General features: G+C 33.1%; 1 protein-coding gene across 1 annotated transcript; it reads right to left on the bottom strand.

Moving 5' to 3' along the window:
• Positions 1-224: 224 nt before the first annotated feature.
• LOC106670486 (IQ motif and SEC7 domain-containing protein 1) lies at positions 225-24,874 on the bottom strand. Its single transcript, XM_014400901.2, has 11 exons — positions 24,390-24,874; positions 16,543-16,623; positions 16,342-16,476; positions 10,723-11,146; positions 10,366-10,578; positions 7,983-8,200; positions 6,809-7,098; positions 6,608-6,747; positions 4,101-4,326; positions 2,861-3,050; positions 225-1,538 (listed from the first exon to the last, which is right to left on the bottom strand). Exons 1-11 carry the CDS (start codon positions 24,653-24,655, stop codon positions 1,295-1,297), a joined length of 2,427 nt encoding a protein of 808 aa, XP_014256387.1. The 5' UTR covers positions 24,656-24,874; the 3' UTR covers positions 225-1,294.
• Between the last annotated feature and the right edge of the window lie 2,061 nt (positions 24,875-26,935).

The raw sequence follows: 26,935 nt of genomic DNA, 5'->3' as shown, positions 1-26,935 counted from the left end.
GAATATTATTTTGCTCGATAGCACCAACTTTTACTTTAAAAAAAAAATTAAATTAATAAGTGAAAAATTCACTATATTGACTGGTAACTATTTTTTCACTTTTGAGAGCTTTTTTTTAAAATAAAACTTTAATTTTAGGATTTTAAAAAAAACTGGACCTAGCAGTACAAAAAAAAAAGCTAAAAGACAATTTTGAAAAATATATAATTGTATGTACTTTTTTTCAGACTATAGGGTTAGGAACAAAAAATAAATGAAAGCTCAAACACAAAATTAAAATACCAGTTTTGTTTTTTTACATTTGAGCCTATAAGAAATGGATTAATTGAAGGTGGTATACACTTGGATCGTCTGGTATCGAACGTCACTGAACATGACTGGGCTGAAGTTTTTTCAGTTTTTTCTTCTTTTTTTCTATAAAATTATGTACATTTGGAATGAAAAGGTCGTCCTGTTACGCAAATGTATACACACCTTTACAATTTAGCATTATGAAATAAATAATATATTTTTAAAAAAATCAGAGAATTAACCCATTTCAAGATATTTTCAACATTTGATCACAACAAGAAATCTGTTGTTATAAAAATATATTCAAAAGTTATTAAGGTGACAATCACAATGACTAGATACGCATTTAATGCTTCCTTTGCGGAATTTTTCTTTTAATAAATTTGTTCCTCTTTCCAGGTACGTTTAGGCTACATTGTCGCAATCATTAAGAAATTATTATAGAACCTTTCCAGATGCGTATCAATTATGCAGAGTTAGTTAAATAATTTCATTTTAAATTTCTTTTAACTAAATTTGTTCTAAAAAAGATCTTTTAAATTCATCAGATCGTAGTATCAGGTAGTCGTATGCAACAAGATGCCTGTTAGTACATTCGTTTAAAACAAAAAGCCCATGAAAGCTTAATTAATGCAAGCCAAATTTAAGAATTATAAGCTCTTAAACTGGAATGAGAAAACTTTTATACTCTAATATTTAAAAATGGTACACAAATTCATTGTTTAAAATAATGTAAATTAAGTATGCAATAAATAACAATTTTTTTTACATTTTATAATATTTTTTATGAAAAGGTTATTTTATATTTTAGGTTTAGTATTACTAAATAAGACAAGATATCAAGGGACTGTATAGTATCTAAAATAATTTAAACAATTATCTAAATTTCCCATGTTATACATTTTTTTCTTGCATAACTTTTAGCTGATAATACATAACAATACATTTCAACGGCAATATCTCACTCTTTCTTACGGGGAAATTTTTCAGGGCTCGAATGTTATCACAGTGAATCGGATTGGTCGAGGGAGGTAGAATAAATCTGCTGAGGTTCGGCAAATTGGGAAGAACTGCACTGAGCTTGGTCGTGTATGTCGAGAAGCGAGTTACTAAGGGCAGATCGTTTTAAATTAGCGTTGGAATGAGATTCGTTGAAATGCATCGGCGATTCGCTATGAATACAAGGGCAAACTTCGACATCGGCGACCCCACTGTCTCGGTTCTCATTGCAGCTACCACCAACAGTCCTAAAAGAATATGAATTTTACTCTCCCAAGAAAATTACAATTAAAATTGTGAAAATAAATATTTTATTAAGAAAAAAGAAGAAAAAGGAACCTTTGCTAAAACAATCGCTTCTTGTCTTATGTAATGAAGGAATTATTTATTTTCTTTCTAATTGGCCTCATCCCTCATCACATTTTAATATAAAAGTTTTGTTATGCCAGCAATTCGTTATTAAGTTCGTTTAATAGCATGCATTCATAAATTATTATGTATAATGCTTATGGTTGTTAATATAAGTGGAAACATGTTTTTTACATGTATCAATGATAACTGATAAAAGATAAAAAGTGATCAATGGAAACATGAATGTGTGAAAATTAATGGATTAAGTTTTATCGGATTTTTTCCCTAAGTGCTCTAGATGATCAATATTATGAACTGCGCATATTTTTGACCGTTTAGGGTTAGTATTAAAGTTTTCTCAATGATTGAACAAAAGTTTGAGCGAGTTTAATTTTTATTGCACCATATTTTTTCAATTCACCACGTAGGGTTAATATTGCAAAATATTTTTTAGACTAAGTCTAGTGTTAATATAAATTGGGATAAAGATGTCATTCAAGAAAATTGCACAGTAAAAGTATTGTGCCATCTTATTGTAGGCATAGGGTCAGCCTAGCATTCAATACTATTGCGCAAAAAAAGTACTGTGCCATGTTATTGTAGGCCTAGGGTCAGCCTAACTATTCAATACTATTGCACAATAAATGGTGCAATATTATTGTAGGTCTAGGGTCTGCCTTATATTGGTTTTTAAAATAAGTCCATAGTGTTTTTCAATAATTCAATTGTAACCTTTTCATGTTTTTAAACAATGCTTATTCAGTCATTATTGTTTGTGGGGTTTATTTCACCACGCAGATTTTTCAAATGTATTTATGTTCATTTCATTTTTTACTTTTATTTTATTTTGGCAAAAGACCTGCTAGCTTAGGTCATGGCTACCTGAGAGAAAAACAGGAGGGGAGAGGAGAGACAGATTTCAACACTCAAAAACCTGAGAAGTTCTGGTAAAAAGGAAGTACATGAAATTTGCATTTAATATTCATTTTAAAAAAAACTGACTTATTTTATGACATGATGTAGTGCTATAATATAAATTGTGAAGTTTGGAAGCGTTCCGGTTCAGGCTCAAATAAAAACTTATTTTCTTTGATTAATTATCCAGTACTGGACACTTTCAAAATAATCTCCCCCCCCCCCCCCGATTATATAAATTGCATTGCTGGCAAATACCTATAAAGTTGTTTATCTTTTGTCTATGACTGAAAAATTTCTTTACCTCCCGTTCCTATTGCTTTTTTGTTTTTCCAATTCTGCTTCAATTCTTAAATTTTCCATTTCATCCATTTCGCTGATCGACTCTCTGATGTCTTCGACAAATTTGCAGCGATCGTGATCATTTCTGGCGTTGAAGGTGATTAGAACTTGAGAGTTCACTCGCTGTGAAAGGCGTATACCATAAGGATAATCTACAACAATTAAAAAATATATATAAAAATATCAAAAGGATTGATACCATTTTATTAATTATGATGAACAGGAAGATTGGAAACAATAAGAAGCTTGGTTAGGGAAAAATAAATGTGAGGATATTAAAGGTGGCATTCCTACCAACTTACTTGGCATAGTTGCCTATCTGACGTTGGCAATGTAACCAACTTAGCTAAATGTTAAAGTGGAACTGGAATTTTACAGGAAAACTAGGATAAAAAGGGTCACTGTATGAAAACCATACAGGACGAGAGGATAGACAACAGGAAGATGTTAAAACAAGCTTCAGCCTCAGCCCTCAAGTGGGGCTAATAACTCAAATCGGAGGCTGTGAGAGGAGGAGCTTTTTTTGTATTTCACAAATAAGGAGAGCCTTTTTTTTAAGCTTTTTCTGGCCACCTTTAAAAAAACGATGAACTTGGCTCTTCAAGAAGGACTTCGAACCGTCACTTGCTTGCTTCATCATCTTTATTGTGTGGGTACTTTTTTTCAGTTTATTAACATGATTTTGGCTATCTTTGTTTTTACTTGTGTGTATTTCATTTTATTTTTGCCTTTAGAAAAATGTAAAAAAAGAAAACCAAATGTATATGTACACGTTTTTAGTAAATAGGTTGTAATGAAAAAAAAATCCAATTTATTCTTTAACTTTAGTTACACTATTTTTTAATTGTCCTTTGCTTTATGATGATATATTTTATTACAGAAGGATGAAATATTTTCTTATTAATTTTCTTGAGTTTTAATTTGAAAATTAACCTGCCAGGAAAATTCAAATGTGAGACAAGGCAAGTTCCACCCATGGTAATAAACAAAGGATTTAAATAATTTAGGCACAGAATAACACAAATTGTGAGCACAGAATGGTGAGGGCTCATAAATGAAAAAGAAAAATGGAAAATGTAAGAGGCCTATGGAGTCCTATGCCTTATCTTACCCTAGCTTCCAAAGAAAAGATTTATTTTATTTTTAAAAAAATTTATTATTATATAAAAATATATAATAAAAATGAGGCTGAATACACTTACGTGGCACTTCAAACAGTGAAACTGTTAGACCAGAGAGCGAATAACTTTGTCGGAAAGTGTACGTTACCGAGCTCTTCTTCTTGCTTAGGATTTTCGTTATTACAAGAAGATCGTTAAAAAGGAAAACTTCCCTTTGATGAACTCCAGGTCGCTCTTTTTTATACATATCATGAACTTCATACAGCCGACAGTAACAAACAAGCCGACGATGGGGTAATGCCAAATTCTAAAAAAAGAATAAATAAATAAAATAAAACAGTCGACATATTCATAAATGTACGCTGATGGACAAAATAAATGTACCATGCTTAAATTTTAATGTATGTTTATACTTTGCATACCAAAAATAGGTTTGGTTGTAAAAATAAAATATTTAAAAAGAAAATGTTTATTACCTAATTCTAATATATATAAACATAAAATTCAAAAACAATTAAAAATGTAAAAAAAACTTTTTTGTCCCCTTTAATATCGATTAATCTTATATGACGGTTGACTTATGCCCATTGAGTGCCACTCTGCGCTTGGTTGTGCAAGCCCAAGAACACCTCCTGGCACTGGCTCTCATTTATATTCATTTTGTCATGGTGGGTTCAGGTTTTTATGAATTCCCTTCAGTACGCTTAGGTGTAGTTGAGTGCCTGCTTTTGACCTGTGTTCGTCGTTTTCAGGTCCACCCACCACCGCTTCATTTTAGTACACAGTTTGACAAGTACAATCACTTCACAGATTGTTAAAAATAAGATAAAGTTTTTATAAAAATAAAGCTAAATTTTCTCATAGTACAGATTTTTTTTCATTATACCAACTTAAAAAATAGTTCAAAATTATTTGAAATTTGTCTTTTTTGCAATTTTTATTATGTATTTTTTTCCTTATGTGTGTTCTGCTTTTTTAAAGTTCATCTTGGAAAAAGACAATTGTCGCCATAATTTTCATTAGTGACAAATCACACATTTATAATTATGTATGTATTGAGATAGCAGTTTCCCAGCCTTTGCATTCCGAGTTTTAAAAAAATAAAAAATAAATAAATAAAAATAAAACAGCATAGTACATACATTTTTAAATAAACTGATTTATAATTTTTATGTAAGGTTTGGTTTCTGAAGTTTTAACAGTTTTGAGTGTTTTATCAATTTTTTATTAGAATTTAGAATAGATTTTGTTGTTTTAGGAAGAAGAACTTTTTTTTACTTTTTTTTAATGGCTTTATGTTCTATGCATATTAGCCAATGACAGACAATATGTTATGCGTATTCGTTTTTTTTGGGGGGGGGGAAGGGTATCATGAAAAAAAGGCCAGAAGCAATGGCGGGAATTGAACCCACAACCGCAGGGTCTATGAGCCGAGAGTCTCTCACGCTAACCACTTGGCTACCACGGCCCCTCATGCTATATTAGAATCTGTTGATTCTGACAATGATTTTGAATTTGTTAGTGAATTAGACAAAGATGACAATAACCAGCAAGATGATGATCAGAAGAATAAAATTATTTCACCAGTTAGTAATTACAAAAAGTTATACATTGAAAAATACATAATTTTTTTTACCTTCTTACTTAATTTTTACACCTTTGTTCAATTCTTTATAGTTATTCTATATAGTTATATTATATATTCTATATAGTTGAAAAAATGGCAAAAAGGAGGGAAAATTCAAAAAGGTGGGGTTGAGATGAGAAGTTAGTGTCCGAGTGGATCGAGGTCACGATAGCTCAAGTGGTAGAGCAGCGGCGTATCAAGCTGAAGATCGTGGGTTCAAATCCCGCTTGTGCCATTGACTTTTTTATCTCAACTAAAAACCTTAATTAATTGTCTATATAGTTAGTTCTGAATGTGTATGTAAATTTTTATTTGATAATTTTAAACTTTTATTTTATTATTTTGTATTATATAAATTTTATTTAATTTAATTTTTCTTATTAATTATAAATTGATTTTATCAAATTGTTGGTTTTATAAGATATATTTTAATATGTGATTTGTTCTATTTTATCGTTTTTATTATTGTTTTATTTTGTTTCGTATAATATGTGTTTTACTAGTTGTTTTATAACATAAGCTTTATGAGAATTGTCCTATACCTAATCATTAACTTAATCTGTCAGTGTTTATATAATTTTTAATTGCCTATATAATATTTTTATAGTAAAAATATAAGTTTAAATTATAACATTTAATAATATACTAATTATGCGATTAAAAAAAATTATCGCAATTTCGATTTATGTTAAGCCCCTAGACATACACCTTTTACCTCATTGTGTTGATTTTGTACATAGGATATTATTTTCCTACACAGAAAAAGCAAACATTTGCCAATTTATGAAATTTATTTAACGTTAGTGAAGCTTTGTCAAGTCAGCCGTACCGATGGATGCCACATGTCTCAGGTCAGGAAACGAATCGAAATGAGTCGGGACACAGGTGGTCTACGGCCGAACGGCCTTTATGTTGAAAGTGTTGATAAGGTTAAAAGTACAAGATTTGTACGTATACATACCGGTTTTTTCCCAACGATTGTCGATTGAACTTTTAAAACTTGTGTCACATGATCAGAACCAGTCTTAAACTCATTCGCCTTTACTCTCTCATAAATACCAATTAACATGTTACGATCTATATCACAACAGTCGTCTACACCTGAGAAAGGATATCAGATAAAAAAAAAAAATTATAAAACAAAATTTATTTATTTGAATACCTCTTAAATTTTTTATAAAGTCTTCTAACGTCATTCTTCTGTCCGCCTTTAGGTTGGGTGTATGTAGGTCAGTGTTAAGCATTATGATAGCAAACGCCAGAACGAATACTGTATCGAGATTTCGCAATCTGGCGACCATGTCCCTGTTACATTGGCAATATCTATGACTAAACACTTCAATTATTCTTTCTACTTTTTGAGCTTCTCCTGGCATTCGAAAATAAGTCTGGAACTTCCTCAACGCAACGTCGACTTGCATACCAGACAAATCCATTTCTTGAGCAAAAAGCCTGCAACATAACACAAATAAACTTTGAAACATATATAAAAATAATCTTATATTGTATAAACATTAGCCATTATTTTTCTAACCAGCGAAACTTCCTAAAAAGCCATAGCACTACTGCATATCTCACCCTCAGGCCAAAATGAGATTTTTTTTATGTTTCAATATCCTTCGATTATAAATGAGCAAAACTATTGATCTTTTCTTTTTCCCTGAACTACAATGTACCAATTTTTCAAAAAACACTAGTGGTCCTCGGGACTGCTATCGCACAAGGGACCGGTTTTTTTTAATTTTCCCTGGTTGTTAATGTTTTTGTTATTTTTATCTAAGAATGTTTCAGTTGTCTTGGGTGTTCATTTCATATGTAAAAAATGAAGATATTTCATAGTTGTAACTTTTTTCTCAACTAATACCATAACTTCAGTACAGTCATTCAAGAATGGAAGGAAAAAATGGCAAAAAGAGGGAAAATTTGAACAGTTTAGGTTGAGAAGAGGAGCTGGTGCCCGAGTGGTTAGAACAGCAGCGTATTGAGCCACAGGTCGTGGGTTCGAATCCTGCACTTGACACGTAATTATTTATTTAATGGAAAAAATACTAATGTTAATATAAGAGAAAAAATTATTACAAGAGAAAAAGTGCTATTAAATAAAATTTTAATGTTTATCAAAAAGTAGGTATACAACTAGTTAAAGAGAAAATAGACCATAAAATAATTATATATAGGATATAGAAAACCTAATAAAGGGGTGACTTGGAAAAATAGTAGTTATTATTACTAAACCAAAATTATTACTAAAAACTGAGATGGAAGGAGAAATAGGACCAACAAGCCCATACTAAATTTTTAAAATAAACTATTTGACAGTAAAACAATGTGCATACTCTAATGTAGCTACGTTGAAAGGTTCTTGAAGATTTCCTAAATATTCCCCGATCATTTGTTTACTTAAGCCCTTCCTCGTTATGAGAAAATGAGCAACACTCTGAGGGGAATTGTCCAGAAATCCTCTTTTGACAAGGTAACTTATCCCACGTTCTGGTTTTTTGTTGAAAAGATTCAATCCGACTCGGTATTGTCTTTTTCTAACTGTCTCTGACACCTAAAACAAAAATAAATAATACATATGTATAGAATACGATACACTAATAGTAAAAATATATAGTGTGATTTCACTAGAAATGCTAATCCCAAGTAAAGGGTTCGTTGAAATTATACAGCTCAAGAGAAATCGCTCATAGGCTTTATCAATGTAACAATTTATATTTAAATCCAAATTTCCAAGAATGTTGGAACAAGAAAGTATAAAATTAAAAAATTATATTTTTGTGGATAATGTCGATTACAAATTGGATGTGGAGTTCATTGTGGATTGTTTGAAACTTAGAAAATACTTATTTTTTTATTTTTGATTGGATTTTATAAAAACTCGATTACAAACAAAACAACTTCAACGTTTTTTTTAAAATAAAATTAGGTATGTGCATAACATTTTTTTTTCAAATTTTGACTTTCACCCTTTTAAAAAGTGATCCCTTATTGCTTTTTTTTCTTTTTTACGAGGGTTTGCAACAACAGAGGTTATAACAACCCTCGAGGTGCCGGTGTTTTTGAAAAAAAGCCCAGTATATCGGGTTCGAATGTAGAGCCGCTGGATTCGAACCCGGGCCTTTACCTTACAGTGATGAGCGCCGTGTCAATGCCTAAACCGTTGCGGCCACTGACGCCCCCCTTATTGCTATTCTCGTTAGCTCTAGGGTGGGAAAAGCCCTATTGCAAAAGATTTTCCGAGAAAGGGGTAGTTGATCCCAAAAGTCAGTCTAGAATGAACTGCGATGTTTACGTGATATGGAAGCAGATAAAATTCATTTGTGACATTGCTTACTATAGTTCGATCTCAGGCATAGGGCAGAAGATCCCTTTTGAAATTCCCTTTTGAATAGTGATAACATAGTAACTGAACGTGTTAAGACTCAAGTGGTTCGGACTTTTTGTAATGGAGACAAATCAAAGACCAGCCTTGTGGAACACCTAATGTGCTTCAAAGCGAAGATTGGAGGATGAGGACAAATTAACTGTAGTAGAGCTATAAGAGATATTTCAGGTACATCGCACAATAGAAAGAAAAATTTCTGGGTTACACTGTGGAACTCATGAAAAAAGAAGACCACATGGCTTGTTGCATTTCACTCCTGAATAGCAATAAATCGGAAGGGTTCATTTCCTATTGGTCATTGGGAATGAGAAGTGAAGTCCGTAAAAAAATGTTTAACGCTGAAGGACTGTTTGCAAGAAGAATGAAATACCACCATTATATCCTTGTAAGGTCCAATTTGTCTGTTTGGTGGAATATTTGAGGAATAATTTATTAGGAACTGTTATCACACAACCAAACCCTTATGACAACCCTCATTAAGACTGGCAAACTTACTACGACAGTAAGAAAGGGCTAAACTCAGAACTACCAGCCACTGGAGAAAATATAGTTATACTCAAGGATGGCTCGAATTTTTTAGGTTATGCAATGAAAAGGAAAGAACAGCCACCCATATCATCTTCAAATGCAAAGTGTTCAATGGAGACATAACCTGAGATACAAAGAAAAACAAGGGAAACGAATTGTAGCAATGACAGTCAATGACCTAGTACTTCTTAGGAGGACTGAGTTGATTCTACTGAACTGAGGAAATAGGAAAATACAATAAGCCAGAAGGCTGCAATGCTTGGGGGAACAAAAAGACAACCCTGACTTCCAAGTACATTCATCATCATCATTAAACCCTTATCGCATAGGTATACAGTGCCCAGCTAGAGCGTCTTGGGTCAGTGTTGAAGGAAAAAATGACCAGACCTGGTGAATGGACACAATATTGTGTTTGCTATGGCAACGCGCACACTCAGGGTAAAGTTCGAGTTAGCGTAGCAACAGTTGCCCAACCTATACTCTCCAGACTTGCCCCTTCTGATTTCTTAGTTATTCCACTCCCTCCTAGACAGCCACTAAAACAGTAGGTATTTTAGGTTGAAAACACTGAAAATCGGACTTAAGAGACTTCTACTTGTCAAATTATCAGACTTTAACAAAAGGGAGATACTTCCGTTACCAAAACAGTTGGCGGTATGTTATAAAAAAAATGTTTTGGATTAAAAGTAAAATGTATATATATATATTTTTTTTTTTTTTGAAAACCGGAAAAAAAATTATGCACACACCCAATAATATATAAAAAATTTAAAATGTATAATTTGTATATTATGAAGTTATACCTGTGGATTTTTAATGGAGTTCGCTGGAGGAATTACACTGGAATCGCTTCCAGAAGACTGAACACTGGAAATACTTCCGCTGTCCGAGTTTTTGTTCAGATTTATTCCACTTGGGTTTTCCAGAGAACGGACAGAAATTGACGATGTTCTTTTTGGCACTTCAGGAGGAATTCTCATATTTCTAGCCCCTTTATTAACACCGTTTTGGTCATCCTGCATTTTTAAAAATCGTAAGAATATTAACAGAGTAACAGGCAAGGTTATATTTTATCAATTAATATGCCATAATAAGAAGCCTAAATTTGCTTTAAGATATAAAAACTGAAAAGCAAAAAACTATTACATAAAAAGTATTACCTGTTTCATTTCAACAGATGTTTCTCCAGGTGCGTAATATTCTGGTAATGTGGAATTTGAATAGCAAGCCAACTCGCACCGACCAGAATAACTTCTCGGTAATGAAGGTGTTGTATTATTAATGTTACGCTTCTCTCTCATCGACAACGATCGTAATGGTAAATTTGTATTCTGTTTAAGATTATTCACAGACGTACAGTCTAAAAACCGAGTATCATTTCCTTCTTCTTGAAATCCAACGAGCCTCCTGCTAAATCTTTTTTCAGCTTTAGCCATAGCTGTTATAGTTGCAAATTTTTTGACTAGAGTGTAATGTCTAAACGCTCTTTGAATAATCAAAGCTGCATTCCTCGCTTTATCACCACCGTATTTCCTTTCTAACATTTCAATCTGTTTGTCGAGGAGATCTTGCGATAATTCATACCTGCAAATAAAACAAATAAGAAATTATCGACATGAAGCGAATGTGAAATCAACTTTTCACTGTGGTCTTGTAAAGTAACAGACTACCGAATTGAACTTCTACTTTTCCAGAGACCGAATGTCCAGAATAGAACACCGAAAGGCACACGACATCATTGTGATTCATACTGTTCATTCTCAGATAAGAGCTTTTTAGAGCTAAACAATTTTTAATGAAATCAAACAATAATCTGATTAATGAAAAACACATACAATACAAGCTTTCATAATTAATAATCTCTTAATCAAGTTTCCTAAAAATATAAAATAAAAATTTCGTCATAATAAATACAAGGGTTTATCAAATATAAATGGCACCTATTTTTTTAAAAAATCTGACTATATTTATTAAGCTAACAAAAATATATTATTATTCTACATATTTTCCTGCCCTGGAAATACATTTTTCACATTGGATTGGGAGAATTTTTTATTGCATCACCATAAAAACTGTTGGGATGTTCTCGTAAGCATTGGAACAAAAATGCTTCCATTGCTTCATTGTTGTGTTGAAATGCTGGCCTCCGAGTGCTTCTAAAAAGTTGAAAGTCATAGGTGAAAAGTTTGGACTATAGGGTGGATGTTTTAATGTTTCCCATCCTATTGCCTTCAATTTTTGCCTTATGGTGTTAGCTTTGAGGGCCTGGTGTTGTCATGCTGAAAAATGACACTTCTGGCCGATTTATTTCTTCCTTTCACTTTGAAATGACAATTTTGTAGCATCCAATAATTCACAATAACATTGTACATCGTGGAATCGCCGCCTCAATGTTGGCCTCAGTCACATCCGTCCTTGGGCAGCGATCATGGCTCTCTTTCTCGACCTTTTCACACCCTCTAGAAAATTTTTTGGGCCAAGCTAAGTCAATTTTTAAGGCAATCAGTCCCATTTATATTTGATACACCCTTACAGATAAGAACTTTTTGCTAATTGTTTTAACTCTAGCAAAGTAGACGTATGTATTACTTATGGGCCGACAAACATCAAGTAATCATCTCCACTCTCTGCACTTTAAATAGAAAAAATTTTTTTCTTCATTCATCTTTGTCACTCTCTCATATTTTGTCTCCTATTTTCTTAACTCGATGACCCCTCTCAGTTACCTCAGGAAAACACATAACATAAACAAATAACTATTTTCATGCTTCCCACTTCTCCAGAAACACTGCTGGAGATGGGAACCCTGCTCCCCAGCTGAAACAGCCCGTGCATAGAGGAACCCGGTCACATATAACTAATGAATCAACTAAAATAAACTATAAATACAAATAATTAAGAAATTATAACTTTTGAAATTTCAAATTTTCGTGGTATTTTTTAAAACAAACTCTAAGGCATAATCCCAACACCCCATTGCAACCAGAGCAAAATGTTGTACTAACTTCTGCTTTTCCGAGTCTCTATTTCGGGTAATGGAATAAAGCCTATTTTTCTTCCCCGTCATCGTCGTCTGCTTTTTCCTTCTTGCTATCGTCCTAATTCAATAGTTTTAATAAATCCTCATAGGACAATTCAGTGAATATTAATTGTTCTTGGGTTTTAATTTTTTTTTTTTTTTTTTTTTGACCCCTTTCAAATTCAATTACCCAGGGTGTCCAGGTTGCCTGTACATATCTATTTCAAGGCATCATGTTATAAAAAGAAACATAATAAACAAATATCGCTTCCTCACTACCGACGGTTACTATTATTTTTATCCGTTGTTTGTAAATAAAAAATATTTTAAATTAAAAAAGTCATTAGTAACTTAGCAAATTTGGGCAAATGCTAAGGCGCAGAGCTAGAAACGTCAAGAACATATCCTCTACGACAACGTGCTTTTCATTTTTTATGTTTTTGTGAACAAAAACAGCTGAAATAACATAACAAATGTTACAAAATCAAAATCAGTGTAAAAGAAAAAGTATAAAATTGATACAAAATACTTTTTGAAAAAGTTGGTAAAAGAACGGCAAAAAAATTTTAAGTTATTTTATTTTATTTTTTTTTATAGAAATGCTACTACTACCTATTTTTAAAACATTAAAATTATGTTTAATTACCAAATTATAGCAAAATTTAAAAAAATGAAAAAAATAACTAAAAATAAAAAATAACTTCAGTTCAAATTGAGATAATCGAAAATGGCTTGCAACCTAGGGTAGATAAATTCAAACCGAAGGTCTGTTGAAAGGAATATGAGAAAACAAAAATAATGCCATCTACGGCGACTAATAAGACTAGCACATTTTCAGACAGGTAGGAAGTAAATGTCCCTCCTCTGCATTGAAAGTGTTAAGGAGATAGTGACAGTTTTTTTTGTTTTTTTTTAGATTAAAAATCTAATAGTTTATTTTATTTAATTAAACTGCATGTTTTACACAGAATGAAACCCCACGAGATTTCAAGCTTTATAAGTGTTTTAAATATTTTTTTTTTAAAGTTGAGCATCAACTGATCTGATCTTGCTTTAACTTGAACCTCACACAAATCCTTACGCTGTTTAAAGACTTTCGTCTTTTATATTTATTCACAAAAACTACTTTTCCTGACTAAAACATCTATTGATTCCCTACTGCAAGCAGGTATTTTTTTAAATTATTATTTATTTTTAATTTTTTTTTTTGCTTAATTTAAAATAGAAGAAAAAAATAGTGCATTTTTGTCATTTACTGAGTTTTTATTACCACTAAGGGAAAAACCGTAGCTCAGACTGCTAAGTAAATGATGTGTCTGGTGATGACACTTTAGGAGAGAAGCCTCATCCGTTTACTAAGTATAGAAGTAGTCATTTTGATTTGAAAGGCGATAAGCACTCTGGTCGTGACCCATTGAATATTATCAAATTCAAGCTTTTGTCGTAAATAACCCACACTCAATGGCACGAGACACCGCAGAGAAACTTACCATATCTCATATAAATGTTTCAACTGAGAGAGTAGCTGGATACGTTTATAGGAGTGATACATGTTGTTTGACATGTGAGTTTCTTACATGTTGACTGATTGCATCTTCATCAGCAATTCCCTCTTAAAATAACCTATTTATGAAAAGTTTGACAACTGGAAATGTAAATGGTTTCCTTCAAAACAATGTTCAGAGAGAAAAATCCTGGAAAAAAGTGTACCGACCCAAAAATCCAAAAGCCTGATTTCATCACAATAGGTGGGACATTTGGTGGGTTTGAAGGGGGTGCTTTATTATAAGTACTTCTGCCCAACCTAATCGTTAATTCTGGTATATACCACACACGATTCGAGTGTTTAAAAGTAATGAATTGACCAAAACGACTGGTACCGGATAATAGCATGAGAGTTCTGGGAGATGCCTCCTAAGGTCGCAACCAGCTAGTGTAACAAAATGGTTCATATATAGTCAGTTAAATTTTTTACAAGTATCTGAAAATTTTAATAAGTTTGCATTAAAAAAAATTGCTACAGACTTATTTTACAACTCGATAAATTTTGAGAACAACTACCAAAAAACAACTAAATTAACTTGAAAAATTGCTTAAATACAGTCAAAAATGTTAGAGATTGATGCTTCAGCAGAAAGTACAGGCTCTCCTAATGAGGAAATGCATATCAAAATGTAAATAATAATAATAAATTTAAAACCTTTCCACTTGTTCCATCTTCCCTTGATAAGGAGCTCAACGATAATCATCACTCCCACCATGCCTAATCCACTCCCATAATTCCCACCATGGTATATAATAGAAAAACTTGTAAAAGCGGGAAGTCTGTTTCCCATAAGCCCTCCACGACTTTATGTATTAACTGTTTTTTCCTAACCACGCAGTTTCTCAGCTAGCAATGTTTGTAATTGACACCGTAATATACACCAAAGATGATAATATAAAGGCAGCTAAGGACAATGTGCAGAATGTGCTCGCAGAAATCGAATTATACATAGAAAAATGGAAAATCACCTTAAATGCATCTATGTGAAGCAAAAATTGTTTCCCAACGTTTTCCTCACTGTCCATTTGGACCTGTGACAAACACATAAAGAAACAAGCAGCTGAAGGGTAATGCTAGAGTGCTGAAACTCTACCCATTGATAAATAGAAAGAGCAAGCTGAAAACAAAATTCAGCACATTGATATTCCAGGCGATAATCTTATATGGGAGTCAGGTATGGGGAGCAGTAGCAATCATGAAAATAGAGTCCAAGCATTGCAAAACAAAATGCTCAGAATGGCAGTATATGCCCCATGGTACTTGAGAAACTCTCAACTTCATCGAGAATTAAACTTCCCTGTCATCAAAGAATTTATTACGGCCAAATTCAGAAAGTTCCACTCTAACCCAGGTCGGGTGAACGGCGCCATTCACTTCAACCTGGGACAAAAGGTGAAGGTCAAGCTCAAACCCTTCAAAACATTCTTGAGTTGTGGGTGCTGTGATTTCACTCCAGTCAAAAAGTTTAAATTGTGAAGTTGATTTATAAATGCGATAACTTTTCCCTGTGATATCTTTATTTGTTTATAATTTTATATATAACTTGAGAACCTAGGTAATTGGTTGTACTTGTTTATTTCTTCTTCTAATCATAATAATTTTAAAAAAAATTTAATACAGATTCTTCCTCTTTCTGTGTAGTTCTACTTCTAACCCCAGTCTCCACCCCACATTCCTGAGGTTGGTTATCACACTACAGTGAGAAATAAATGCATCCTATTTCTCTTTTGTAATAATGTAATAAAATATTGATAATTAATTATATTGTCAATCAAACTGATGGCAATAGGGCCAAGCAATTTTTTTCAATATCAATTTTTTATCAGATATAAGGGTATGAAGTATGGAGAATAAACGTAAGTTATTAGCGAGATGGAGTGGGTTCGACCACGCCCCGAGGAATATCGAGTATTCTGGGGAAGTGAATGTGGCCAGAATACTATATGTTATGTATTGTATATTTTGTATCTATTCTGTAGTTGACAACCTGAGGTATAAACAAGAGATGTATTTTATGATATCAACGTAGATACATAAAAAGTAGAGAGTTGTAACCCCATTGAGACACTCAAATGGGTGCAGTTTAAAACAAAATATACATGAATGACCAGAAAAAGAATGAAAACTCTCTGAGGGCAAGCGATGACCTCAGCTGTTTATCGCCTCTTAAACCCACCACTACATTACATACATATTATTAGATGATACACTTACACGTGTTGAACTCGAGATCGCTGTAATGCATCATTGTTATTCCGGAATGAACCTTTTTTGTTTATGCCCTGTGACCAGGTGTGAGCAGAGTACGAACTCGAGGGGCTACATTCTCCTTTAAATGTAGGTTCATCGCTAAAAATATTAAAAAATAAACAAAACATAGAATATAGAACATATCTGGATGTATTTGTATCATACTTTTCTTTGTCCCCGTTGCAACTGCCATTTATCCCTCTTTCATGGTTGCTTTTTGCAGGATCACTTTTTGAACTTTCAGGTCTGAAAGAAAAACAACAAATAAAATTAGGTAACAGTTTACAGACAGTATAAGAAATTACGATAATGAGTAAATAACGTGAAACCCAACACTCCTCCTTCTCAATCTACACGTTATCACCTTCCCTTCTGTTTGTTAACACTAAAAACAAGTTGTACCTGTAAACTGTCCAGTCATTTCTGCAATTGCTGAAAAATATTTTAAATAATGACAAAAAACACTTCATAATTCTACAGTGGGTGCACAACAGGACAAATAAGAAGACCGAATGGAACCGCTTCATTATATAACGGAGTGTGTACTTGAAATAAATATTTTTGACAAATAAGTGCTAAAATAAGTTATGTAAAGGAAAGCTGAAATGGGCAAATAATTGTTCAGTAAACAACCATCATATTAAAAGTGGGGGGAAATCAGCGTCTCGTGAATATTCATTCTTCTCTTTTGCAAACAGTTTAACGGCAAGTCTGTGTTAAAATATTCAACAGTTATGTCGGCGGGTAAAAATGTTAAAATTACTGAAAATTTAATATATAATAATTTGACAATTTGTCTTAGGTCTTTTGATTGGAAGGATTGGATGCAGTGGAGGAACCTCACAGATATTGTGTCCAGAGTAGCAGTAACATCTTGTAATTAATTGGGCTTTGACAGAACAGATTTCTGTCCCAAAAGTCTTCTTAGTTGTCCAAGTTTTCTGTTAAGATCTACAAGTCAACAGTATACATTTTTATAAAGAATGGGACCAAGAATGCTCCCTTGTCAGATGCCAAGGATTGGTACATACTTGTTGTACCTCACTCTGAGTTTTCAGTTAAATAGGATTCCAGAATAAAGTAATTAGTGGTGGGTAGGAAGTATTTAAATTTACAAAGCATGCCCGTTTTCCAAACCCTAACAAAAACCTGGGCCATCCAGGAACACACTCAAGCAATACTCTTTATTTTATTCTCTAGGGCGAAAGAAATTGTATCTACAATTTAGATTTAGATTTGATTTATATTTAGATAGATTTAATAATAAGTTTAATAATAAATTAATTTTAAATAATTTCATAGATAGATTTAATTTATAGTAAATTATATGAATGACTTAATTGTAACTTTTTTTTTTAAACAAAATAGGTCGCCCTCTGTAAGTTAGTGCCAAAGCTTTGACAGCTTTATCCGACTTTGTCAAAATATCATAATTAAACAATACATGTCAAATTATGACAAATACATGTCATTCAACTTTTAATTTTAAATGTGACAATTGATAATAGTGCTTTATTTGGGATACTATCAGCTTTTATGACTCATACATTCGAAATAGCATGTGACATTTTTCAATTCTTATCAGAGGTTGTTTCGTCGATCACTGATTTCTGAATTATCTGTGCCTTTCTTATTGACTGAATCGTGTATGTTCAAATACGTACTTTATCTGAAATTGTACCGATTGTAAATGTGTACGCTTCCATCAAAAATTTCAATATTTTGGTGATGTACTAATAGTGAATGGTTTATGAGCGAGAAATTTAGTAATAATAATAATTTCCTAAATTCACTAATTTCGTGGTCCGCTTGACCAATTAATATATTACAATTAATGAAGGTTTTTATCTCAACTAAAAACCTTAATTAATTGTAAATAATAATAATAATGGTAATTTATTTGAACAGTTAACAAACTCATACTGATATGCTTACAATATTTTATAAGTTGGATCTGTTCAGTAGTTTAGCTTGATCATCACTTACAGACAGCAAACTGCCGCTTACGGGGAGCAGACGAATGTCTTTTAAAGGCAGGGCTTCCCAAACCGTTTTAGCCAGCGGACCCTTTTCACAGACCAAAATCCAGGGCAGACCCCTCGCATTCAAGTATTTCAAATTAGACACTTATAGTACATGTACTAAATTAAAGTTGTATAAATTAGCATTAGCCAGTCCTAATTATCCTAATTAGGTGATGAAGAGGGATATCACTATGAAAATAAAATTAAATTGACATAGGTTACTACCTACTTAACTTCATTTACAAAATCTGGAACACAAATATCAAATTGGACAGAACAGAATCAATAGGTATATAAAACTCAAGTCAAATTCAAGAGATATAATTTGAATAACAATTAATGAATTAATGGGAAGAGTAAGGTTGTTTTAGCTTGCACAATTTGAATATGTTGGGTTTCATTTTTAATAGCTGGAGACGGATGTCGGGTTCCACAACTAGAGAGCTTTATTATTTAGTTTTGATGGTTGTATAGATAGAAAATGCACATTTGCATAGATAATTTGTGGCAAATGTAAGAAGAACAAGTTTTGCTTTTTTCAACGAGTGATTGAAATTTTTTGTTTTCCAGGAGGAGTTAAAAATCGAAGTATCGGACTTGAAAGTAGATTTCAAGGTGGAGTCTGAAAAGTGTCTATCATTATTCGTCTTCACTTGAAGATAGACTAGTTAGCTTTGTTAAAATTAAAAACGGTTTGACCACCCATTCACGGTCTCGCATCATTGTATCTCGAGCTGTTGGGAAGCAGTGCTCAAAGGACAGCTCCCAACTTTGAAAGTGTTCACATATTTCATCGATCAACTTTTTTTTCCTTTAAAAAAAAATTATTTAACACAGGAAAACACTCAACTCTTCCTTCTCAACAGATTCAACCGATTTTTTTTTTTTTTTTTTTGAGTGTGAACTTTGTCATTAGCATCGAAAGTCGCGATACTCTTCTGATGCAAAGAAAGACTCATCTCGTTCATTTTAATGAAAAATATCTTATAAATACAACTGTATTTCTCATTACTGAAAACGTTGGCCAATTCGACATTGTGGTCCATCAAAAAGATAAAGACTTCTGAACGTAATTTCTGAAATCGAGAGACAGCCACCTCACTTCTGTATGGAGAAGGAGGGAATAATGAAGGCTTTCTGTGTCGACACTATTGCGAAAAGTCTTGTCTTCAATAGCCGCGATCTGATATAATTAATAATTTGAACAGACCCATCCAAAACTTTCTTAAAAGAGGCTGGCAACTGTTTCGCAGCCAAAGTCTGTGGAGATGAGGCATTCAGCGAGGTAATGGAACATCCTTTCAGGCCCTAGTTTTACACAGCAAGCCCAAGAATGTCCATACATCCATGAGGTGTAATTTAATCATATCAGCTCAAACCTCATTTTCAACAACTGCAAATCCCTCAAATTCGGATCCAGTTCAGAACCAGAAACAAATAGAGTTAATTATAGGAAACTGTGTGATCAAGATATTTTACAGCTGAAAGTGAGTATTTAGTAGTAAAATAATTCATTCGGATTTGGGGTCAACATGTTATTTTAGAAGTTTTATAAGCATGTATTCGAACATAAACCAAACTGCAATAAAACTAACTAAAAATAACTTGATTGAACAAAACTCATTAGTGTTGTAGAACATAAAAAATACAAAATACCCTTCAAAATCCAACGTATATAAACATAAAACATTAATATCTCACTGGCACTCTCAACACGACACACAATAATGACACAACTACACAGAAAACAAATACTTTGATTAAATCTAAAATTTCTATCATTGTATGAATTCATTTTTTCACATCCTACATGTATTTGTATAGTTTAAACAATGTTTATAAATCCCAGGCCCTGAAGATGATCTCAATAAAGATCAAAACATTGGCATGATAAAGACAATATTTTTCTAAAACTTACATCACGCCAGACCGCATCTCACGATCTCCAAATAATCATAAAAAATACAATATTCCTACACGATAGAAAATTACAAACCCAGTCTACTTTTTCCTGTTATTTTATAACTGATGAAAAGTAACATTTTGAGTAAAACTATGAAAACTCTTTTAAAGCTTTTTGTTATTATAAAAATCTACCACTAGCAGAGGCATAACTTAGATGAATGTGAATTTCCCCTTAAAATTACCTAAATTTAACTCGACGCTTCAGTGATTTTATCAACAATGAGCTTCATTTTCGTAATGGGATGTTTTTGAAAGCCCTACCATCTCTTATCACTTCATTTTTGTTATTTGTTTGACAGAATGTGAGTTTATTGCTTTTCCCCCAAAATTCACTATTCTGCTACTGCTCCTTTTTCTTCTTCCACCTACCTCTATCTCGCTCTTTTCATCCCTACATTATCGTTACATAATCTATGGTCTTTTTCATTTTATGTATCCATAGCTTAATTGTATCATATCTTGGGCTATCTATTTCCAACTTATGTTTAGACCAGATGTGTTTTAGCATTAATTAACATCAGTAAACGACCCTTCCTGGATTGAAATTAATTCTGATTTATTTTTGTCATGTTTTCTTAAAGTTTTCAGTAATTTAACAATTTTTACATGACCGCAATAGAGTGTGATATAAACGTGGAATATGTAACAACAATTTAATGTCAAACTTGTATTTGCAAAATAGAAGAATGAATATTCACGAGACAGTTTTTTTTTTTTTTTTTTTTTTTTTTTTTTTCAATTGTCTACTGACTAATTATTTGTACATCTCCGCTTTCCTTTACATAATTTTAGCACTTATTTGTCAGAAATAATTATTTCGAGTTCATTCACTCATAACATCTTCTTATTCGTCCAAATGGCCAGTTGTGCGCTTACTGTATAATCATGCGACACTTTTTACCATATGCCGGCAATTGCAGAAACAACTGAGATAGATCGGTATTTAGTCTTTTTTGTTATTTTATTCGCCAGATTTAAAAGTACAAGTCTTCATGTAAGAAGAGTACCAGTTTATCCGATGAAGGCGAATTTACCACAAAATTTATCTAAATTTAACTCAACGCTTGTCATTTTATGTTATTTTTTAAAAATCCCCTCTTATCGCTTCATTTTTGTTTAACAGGATTCAAGTTTTTTGCCTTTTCCCCACAACTCACTGTTTTTCTACCGCTCTATCTTTTTCTTCTTCCACCAACCTCCATTCCTTTCTCTCATGGGCCCCCATCTGATCCCCTCAGATTACCGTTGGACTATTTTCCCAATGTATAACGATAAAACTGTGTGACTGGTTTTATTATTATTTACAAGTGATTTTAAAGTCAGTAACAAGCAAATTAAAGAAGAAAATGGTAAAACAATAAACAAAAAACAAACAGATGTATAATTTTTTTTGACCCGATGTACAACTAACAATGCAACATTGGTATAATTAAATAAAAATATAATGTATATTAGGAAATTGAATTAGTCGCTTACGAAGTTCTTAATTATTAAATGTAAGAAAATTTCTTCATAATGCAATTTGAGAAACAATGCATTTTTCTTCTAAGAATTCCTTATCTGTCCTGGCTGTTAAAAAAAATTCTTTTACTCATCTTATATTTATTTCCTGATATGATAATCATACATTCAGAATAATGAAAGAGTAAAGAGGATGAAAGAAATTCACTCTTAATCCTAGAAGGAGTTAAAAAACTTAGAAAAATTGTTTAAAAAAATACTGGATCGATAAGCAAAATACAGATTATTGATTTATAAGCTATGAGATATAAGCTCAAATCTGCACATGTAGTCATTTCTGCCCCCCCCCCTCCAACATAATCAGTCTCCCATTCACACTCTCACTTACTCTTAAATAAATTCTTTCCTGTTTATAAGCCATTCGCTCAGAGTGGTGGAGAACACCATATTCCACCATCACCATTTACACTTATTAAACAATAGTTATATTGTAATTATTATTAATCAATAAGATTACTTATTAATATTATAATACATACGAACCTAAATGACAGTCGATGGGGTACTCAATATTACGCCATCAGCCCTCTCACACTTTAATCAATACATTCACTCAACAAACGCTACGTACACAACACTAACCTTACTATATACAATAAAACAACCACATTTCCTCTAAGAATCGGAACAGGGGACCCAGACACTCGCTGTCTTGTTGGACCTAAAAATATATTATATGTAGTTTTGAATATCCAGTAATAAAAATTTATATAACCTCAAATCCGCGCAGACCTCGAGATCACCCATCCTGGGTGTTGGCAGTTCAGGGTCAGACCTAGGTCCACCAATGCTAGGTCAATTCAGCACCCAACGCATGCACTTCCTATCCCATTCACTCTCTCATTCACACTTAAGTACATTCTTTCCTGGTTACACGCCATTCACTAGGCGAGTGGTGGAGTATTCGATACTCATCCATCATACTTTACACCCATTATATAATTAACTAATTAACCCAATTGAGGGTCGATGTGTACCTCTCACACTAAACATTTATACTAATAAATACATTCACTCTCAACGCCCACTAGGGGCATAAAACTGTGACTGGTATATGCAATAAAACAACCCTGTTTCCTCCAAGAATATTAACAGGGGACCCAGATATTCGCTGTCTGGTTGGCCCTTATTGAATTATATCTAAATGTAAGAGGATTTCTTTGCATTGCAAATAGGAAATCAATGCATTTTTCTTCTAAGAGGAGAAATTTCTTGTCTTTCCTGGACGATGGAATAATAATGCTTTTACCAGCCTTATATTTCCTAATATTATAAACGATAGTGATCATAGAAAGACCAAATTGTAAAATGGATTTCCCATTATAAAACATCCAAGTTATAAATTGAGCCTAGTGGATTATTTTACGTTTTTAATTTATGAATTGTGAGTCAGTACAAATTTTGAAATATTTTATTTCTGAAACAATAAAAAAATTTGTATTTTGGATTTGGATTTAAATCATTTCAAATCTACACATGTGCAGAGCTGAGTTTATCACTTCTCGTAGTCCACCACTATGTCCAGCTTTTCTAATTTACAATAAATTACCGGCTGACAACGAGAATCACCCATCCTGGGTGTTGGCAGCCTGGGGTCAGACCTAGGACTTATCCCTCCAACCACCAAAGTTGGGCATCAGGGGCTGTCAATAGCTAAGTCAATTCAGCACCCAACGCATGCACTTCCTAGATCCCATTCACTCTCTCATTCACACTTAAGTACATTTTTTCCTGTTTATAAGCCATTCACTTGGGGTGGTAGAATATTCAATATTAAACCATAACCTTTTACACCTACTATATAACTAACCAATTGAGGGTCGATGTGCACCTCTCACACTACATATTCACGCTAATAAATACATTCACTCAACTCAAGCAAGGGACAGAAAATTATCAGTACTATATACAATAAAACAACCTTGTTTTCTCCAAGAATATTATCAGGGGACCCAGATCCTCGCTGTTGTTGGTCGTTAATGAATTATTACGAAATGTAAGATGATTTATTCGCACTGCAAATAGAAAAACAATGCATTTTTCTTCTAAGAGGATTCTTATATTTCGTGATATGATAGACGATGATAGCGATATTGGAAAGATAAAAGTGTAAAAACGGATTTTAAAAAAAATTTACTCTAATACTGGAAAGAGTTTTAAAAAAACCCTGAAAAATACCAGAATGGATAAACAAAATAAGTGATAAGGAAGGTCAGCAAATGAGGGCTAATTGGTCTCGGGTCGAAACGTATTTTTTTTTTTTTTTTTTTTTTTTTGAGGGGGCGGCCGGTGTAAAAAAGAAATTGCACTTTCGACAATTCGGGTGGGCGGTTTTTCTAATACGGACCTTGAATGTTAAAGGAAAAATGCAATCGACATCCCGTCGGGAGGGCGGAATGAAAACAAAATCAGTGTAAAAAAAATCGATAATCAAGTATCACAGTTGAAAAGGGAAAATATCACGAGTAATGTATTTAAAGTAGGAGTAAATGTATTGAGTACCTGTCGTCGTTGATTCGTTTTAAATTGGCGATTTCCAACTCGAACTTCAAACGGCTCACTTCACACAACAAAAGATCCCTTTCGGCCATCATCGCACTCAACTGAGATCTCAATTCGTTGATGTGCTCTGATTGCTGGTGCAAGAAGTATAAATGCTGGCACACATCGTCCTCGCCCGTCTGTTCACAACTCTCGCCCTCCCCGGACGTGATGGTCAAAGTCAAGTTACCAGAGTCAACTAAATAACGATTACTTTCATTACTCATGCTTTCACTGTATTTCAAAACACGGGAATGCGACACTCGAGACGGTGAAAAACATCTTTCGTCGAATTGTGCCGAGAGACGAGTCGGGACTGGAAAAACTGATGGGATTTTGACGACAGCTGCACAAGGATAATATCGGATCTCCCTCTTTTCGAGTTCTCGCTCCTGTCCCTACTCCTCCTCCTCGGGCGATATCACAAAATTGAGACGAGGTTTGGCTTTTTCGTCCGAGGAAATCGATTTACGACGTCACAGTGTTGCCAATCCGGCCCCGCCAGGACGCAGACACTTTTTCCCTCTTCAGAGGATTATTCGTTCAAGTTTTCAGTTTCTCTACCCGTCTAGGATGAAAGGAACGAGAGACGGAAAACGCTTTTCCCACGAACCGGAAAACACTCAACCTTGACTCAGACACAAATCGGGCCGATAACTCCTCAGCCCCGCCAGCCGGAAGTTCCAGGAAAAGCCTTTCGGTGAAAGTTTCGTCGGAAATTATTTTCACAAACTAAAACCGATCGACAACAAATCAAACGAAGATTTTATTAGCCTTTTTTTTAAGTACAAGGTACAAATTCCAGTGGCATCCCATGCACATTTTTTACTGGATTATCACGGAGTATCTCATGGGTTTGTCCTGGGTCCTATCCTTTTTCTGGAATATACAGAGTCCGAAATTAATTTTCGCAACAAATCAAACGAAGATTAAACATTTGAAAAGTATCTTTTTTTTCGATATATCCAAATTGAAGCCTCGGTTATTCGAGAGTAGCGAGTTAGCGACTTTGGCCTGTTGCTACTTCAAATTGATTCCGTGTATCAATCTTCATAAAATTTGGTCAAAATATCCACAAAAACTTTATAAAACTAAGGAAATATCAAAAGTCTGAAAAGTACATTATTTGCCATTTTTTAAGTACAAGTTATCAAACTTTCTACAATATACGGTGCAGAAACTCATTTTTCCAGCAAATCAAATGAAAAATTTACCATTACCACTTCATTTGACTTTTTATTTTTTTTTTAAGTACAATATACAAAATCAACTGGAATCCCATGAACCGTTTTACTAAGTTTATCGTGGAGTATACTTCTGGTCTGTACTGTATCCTATCCTTTTTCTACAATATAATGCATCTGAAACTAGTTTTTCCAACAAATCAAATGAAGAATTTATTACTTTATATGACTTTTTTTAAAGAACAAGTTACGAATTCTAGTCGCATCCCATGAACATTTTTTACTTGATTTATCGTGGAGTATACCAAGGGTCTGTCCTGGGTTCTATACTTTTTCTACAATATACAGTCAGAAACGAATTTTTCCCACAAATTCAACCGGCAACAAATCAATAGAATTTATTACTTATTGACCATTTTTTAAGTACCGTTCCAAATTCTAGTGGCAACCCATAGCCGTTTTTATAGAATTTATCGAGGAGTATCTCACGGACCTGTACCGGGTCCTATAGTTTTTTCTGGAATATACGGAGTACGAAATGAATTTTCGCAACACGTCAAATGAATAATTTAATACTTTAGTTGACTTATTTTAAAGTACAAGTTACAAATTCTATTGGTATCCCACGCACTTTGTTTATTGGATTTATCGTGGAGTATCTCATATGTCTGTACTGGATGAATCCTTTTTATCCTTTTATCCTTATCCTATCCTTTTTCTACAATATAAATTAGTTAGGTTACAATTTATTAATTAGGTGCAGAAACTAATTTTCCCAACCAAACAAATGAAGAATTTTCTACTTCATACTTCTTTTTCTTTTTTTAAGTACAACTTACGAATTCTAGTTGCATCCCATGACGGTTTTTATTGAATTTATCGCCGTGTATCTCATGGGTCTGTACTGGATCCTACACTTTTTCTACAATATACAGAACCTGAAACGAATTTTCCCGACAAAATCGACCGACAATAATCCAAACGAAGAATTTATTACTTTATTTGTCATTTTTTTAACGTACCGTTCCAAATTCTAGTGGCATCCCATGGCCGTTTTTAATGAAGTTATCGTAAAGTATCTCATGGGTCTTTACTGGGTCCTATTCTTTTTTCAGAATATACAGAGTCAGAAATGAATTATCCCCATAAATCCGCCAACTACAAATCTACCGAAAAATTTATTGGTATATTTATCTTTTTTTTTTAATCAAAATTTTAGTGGCATTTAAAACACCCTTTTCTGATGGATTTATCGTGGAGTATCTCATGGGTCTGTACTGGATCCTATCCTTTTTCTACAGTATACGGTGCAGAAACTAATTT

Source organism: Cimex lectularius, unplaced genomic scaffold (genome assembly GCF_000648675.2).
Source record: "Cimex lectularius strain Harlan isolate CLEC.00 unplaced genomic scaffold, Clec_2.1 scaffold31, whole genome shotgun sequence".
Classification (NCBI taxonomy): Eukaryota; Metazoa; Arthropoda; class Insecta; order Hemiptera; family Cimicidae; genus Cimex; species Cimex lectularius.
This window is presented reverse-complemented; position numbering and strand designations above follow the sequence as displayed.

Bases quoted from the DNA above. Each gene is read 5' to 3' on its own strand.
- LOC106670486 (XM_014400901.2), bottom strand. From the start codon at position 24,655: ATGAGTAATGAAAGTAATCGTTATTTAGTTGACTCTGGTAACTTGACT. The intron at 16,624-24,389 runs GTACTCAATACA...TTTTTCTTTCAG, and splicing joins AAACGAATCAACGACGACAG to ACCTGAAAGTTCAAAAAGTG. The intron at 8,201-10,365 runs GTATAACTTCAT...TTTTTGTTTTAG, and splicing joins ACTCCATTAAAAATCCACAG to GTGTCAGAGACAGTTAGAAA.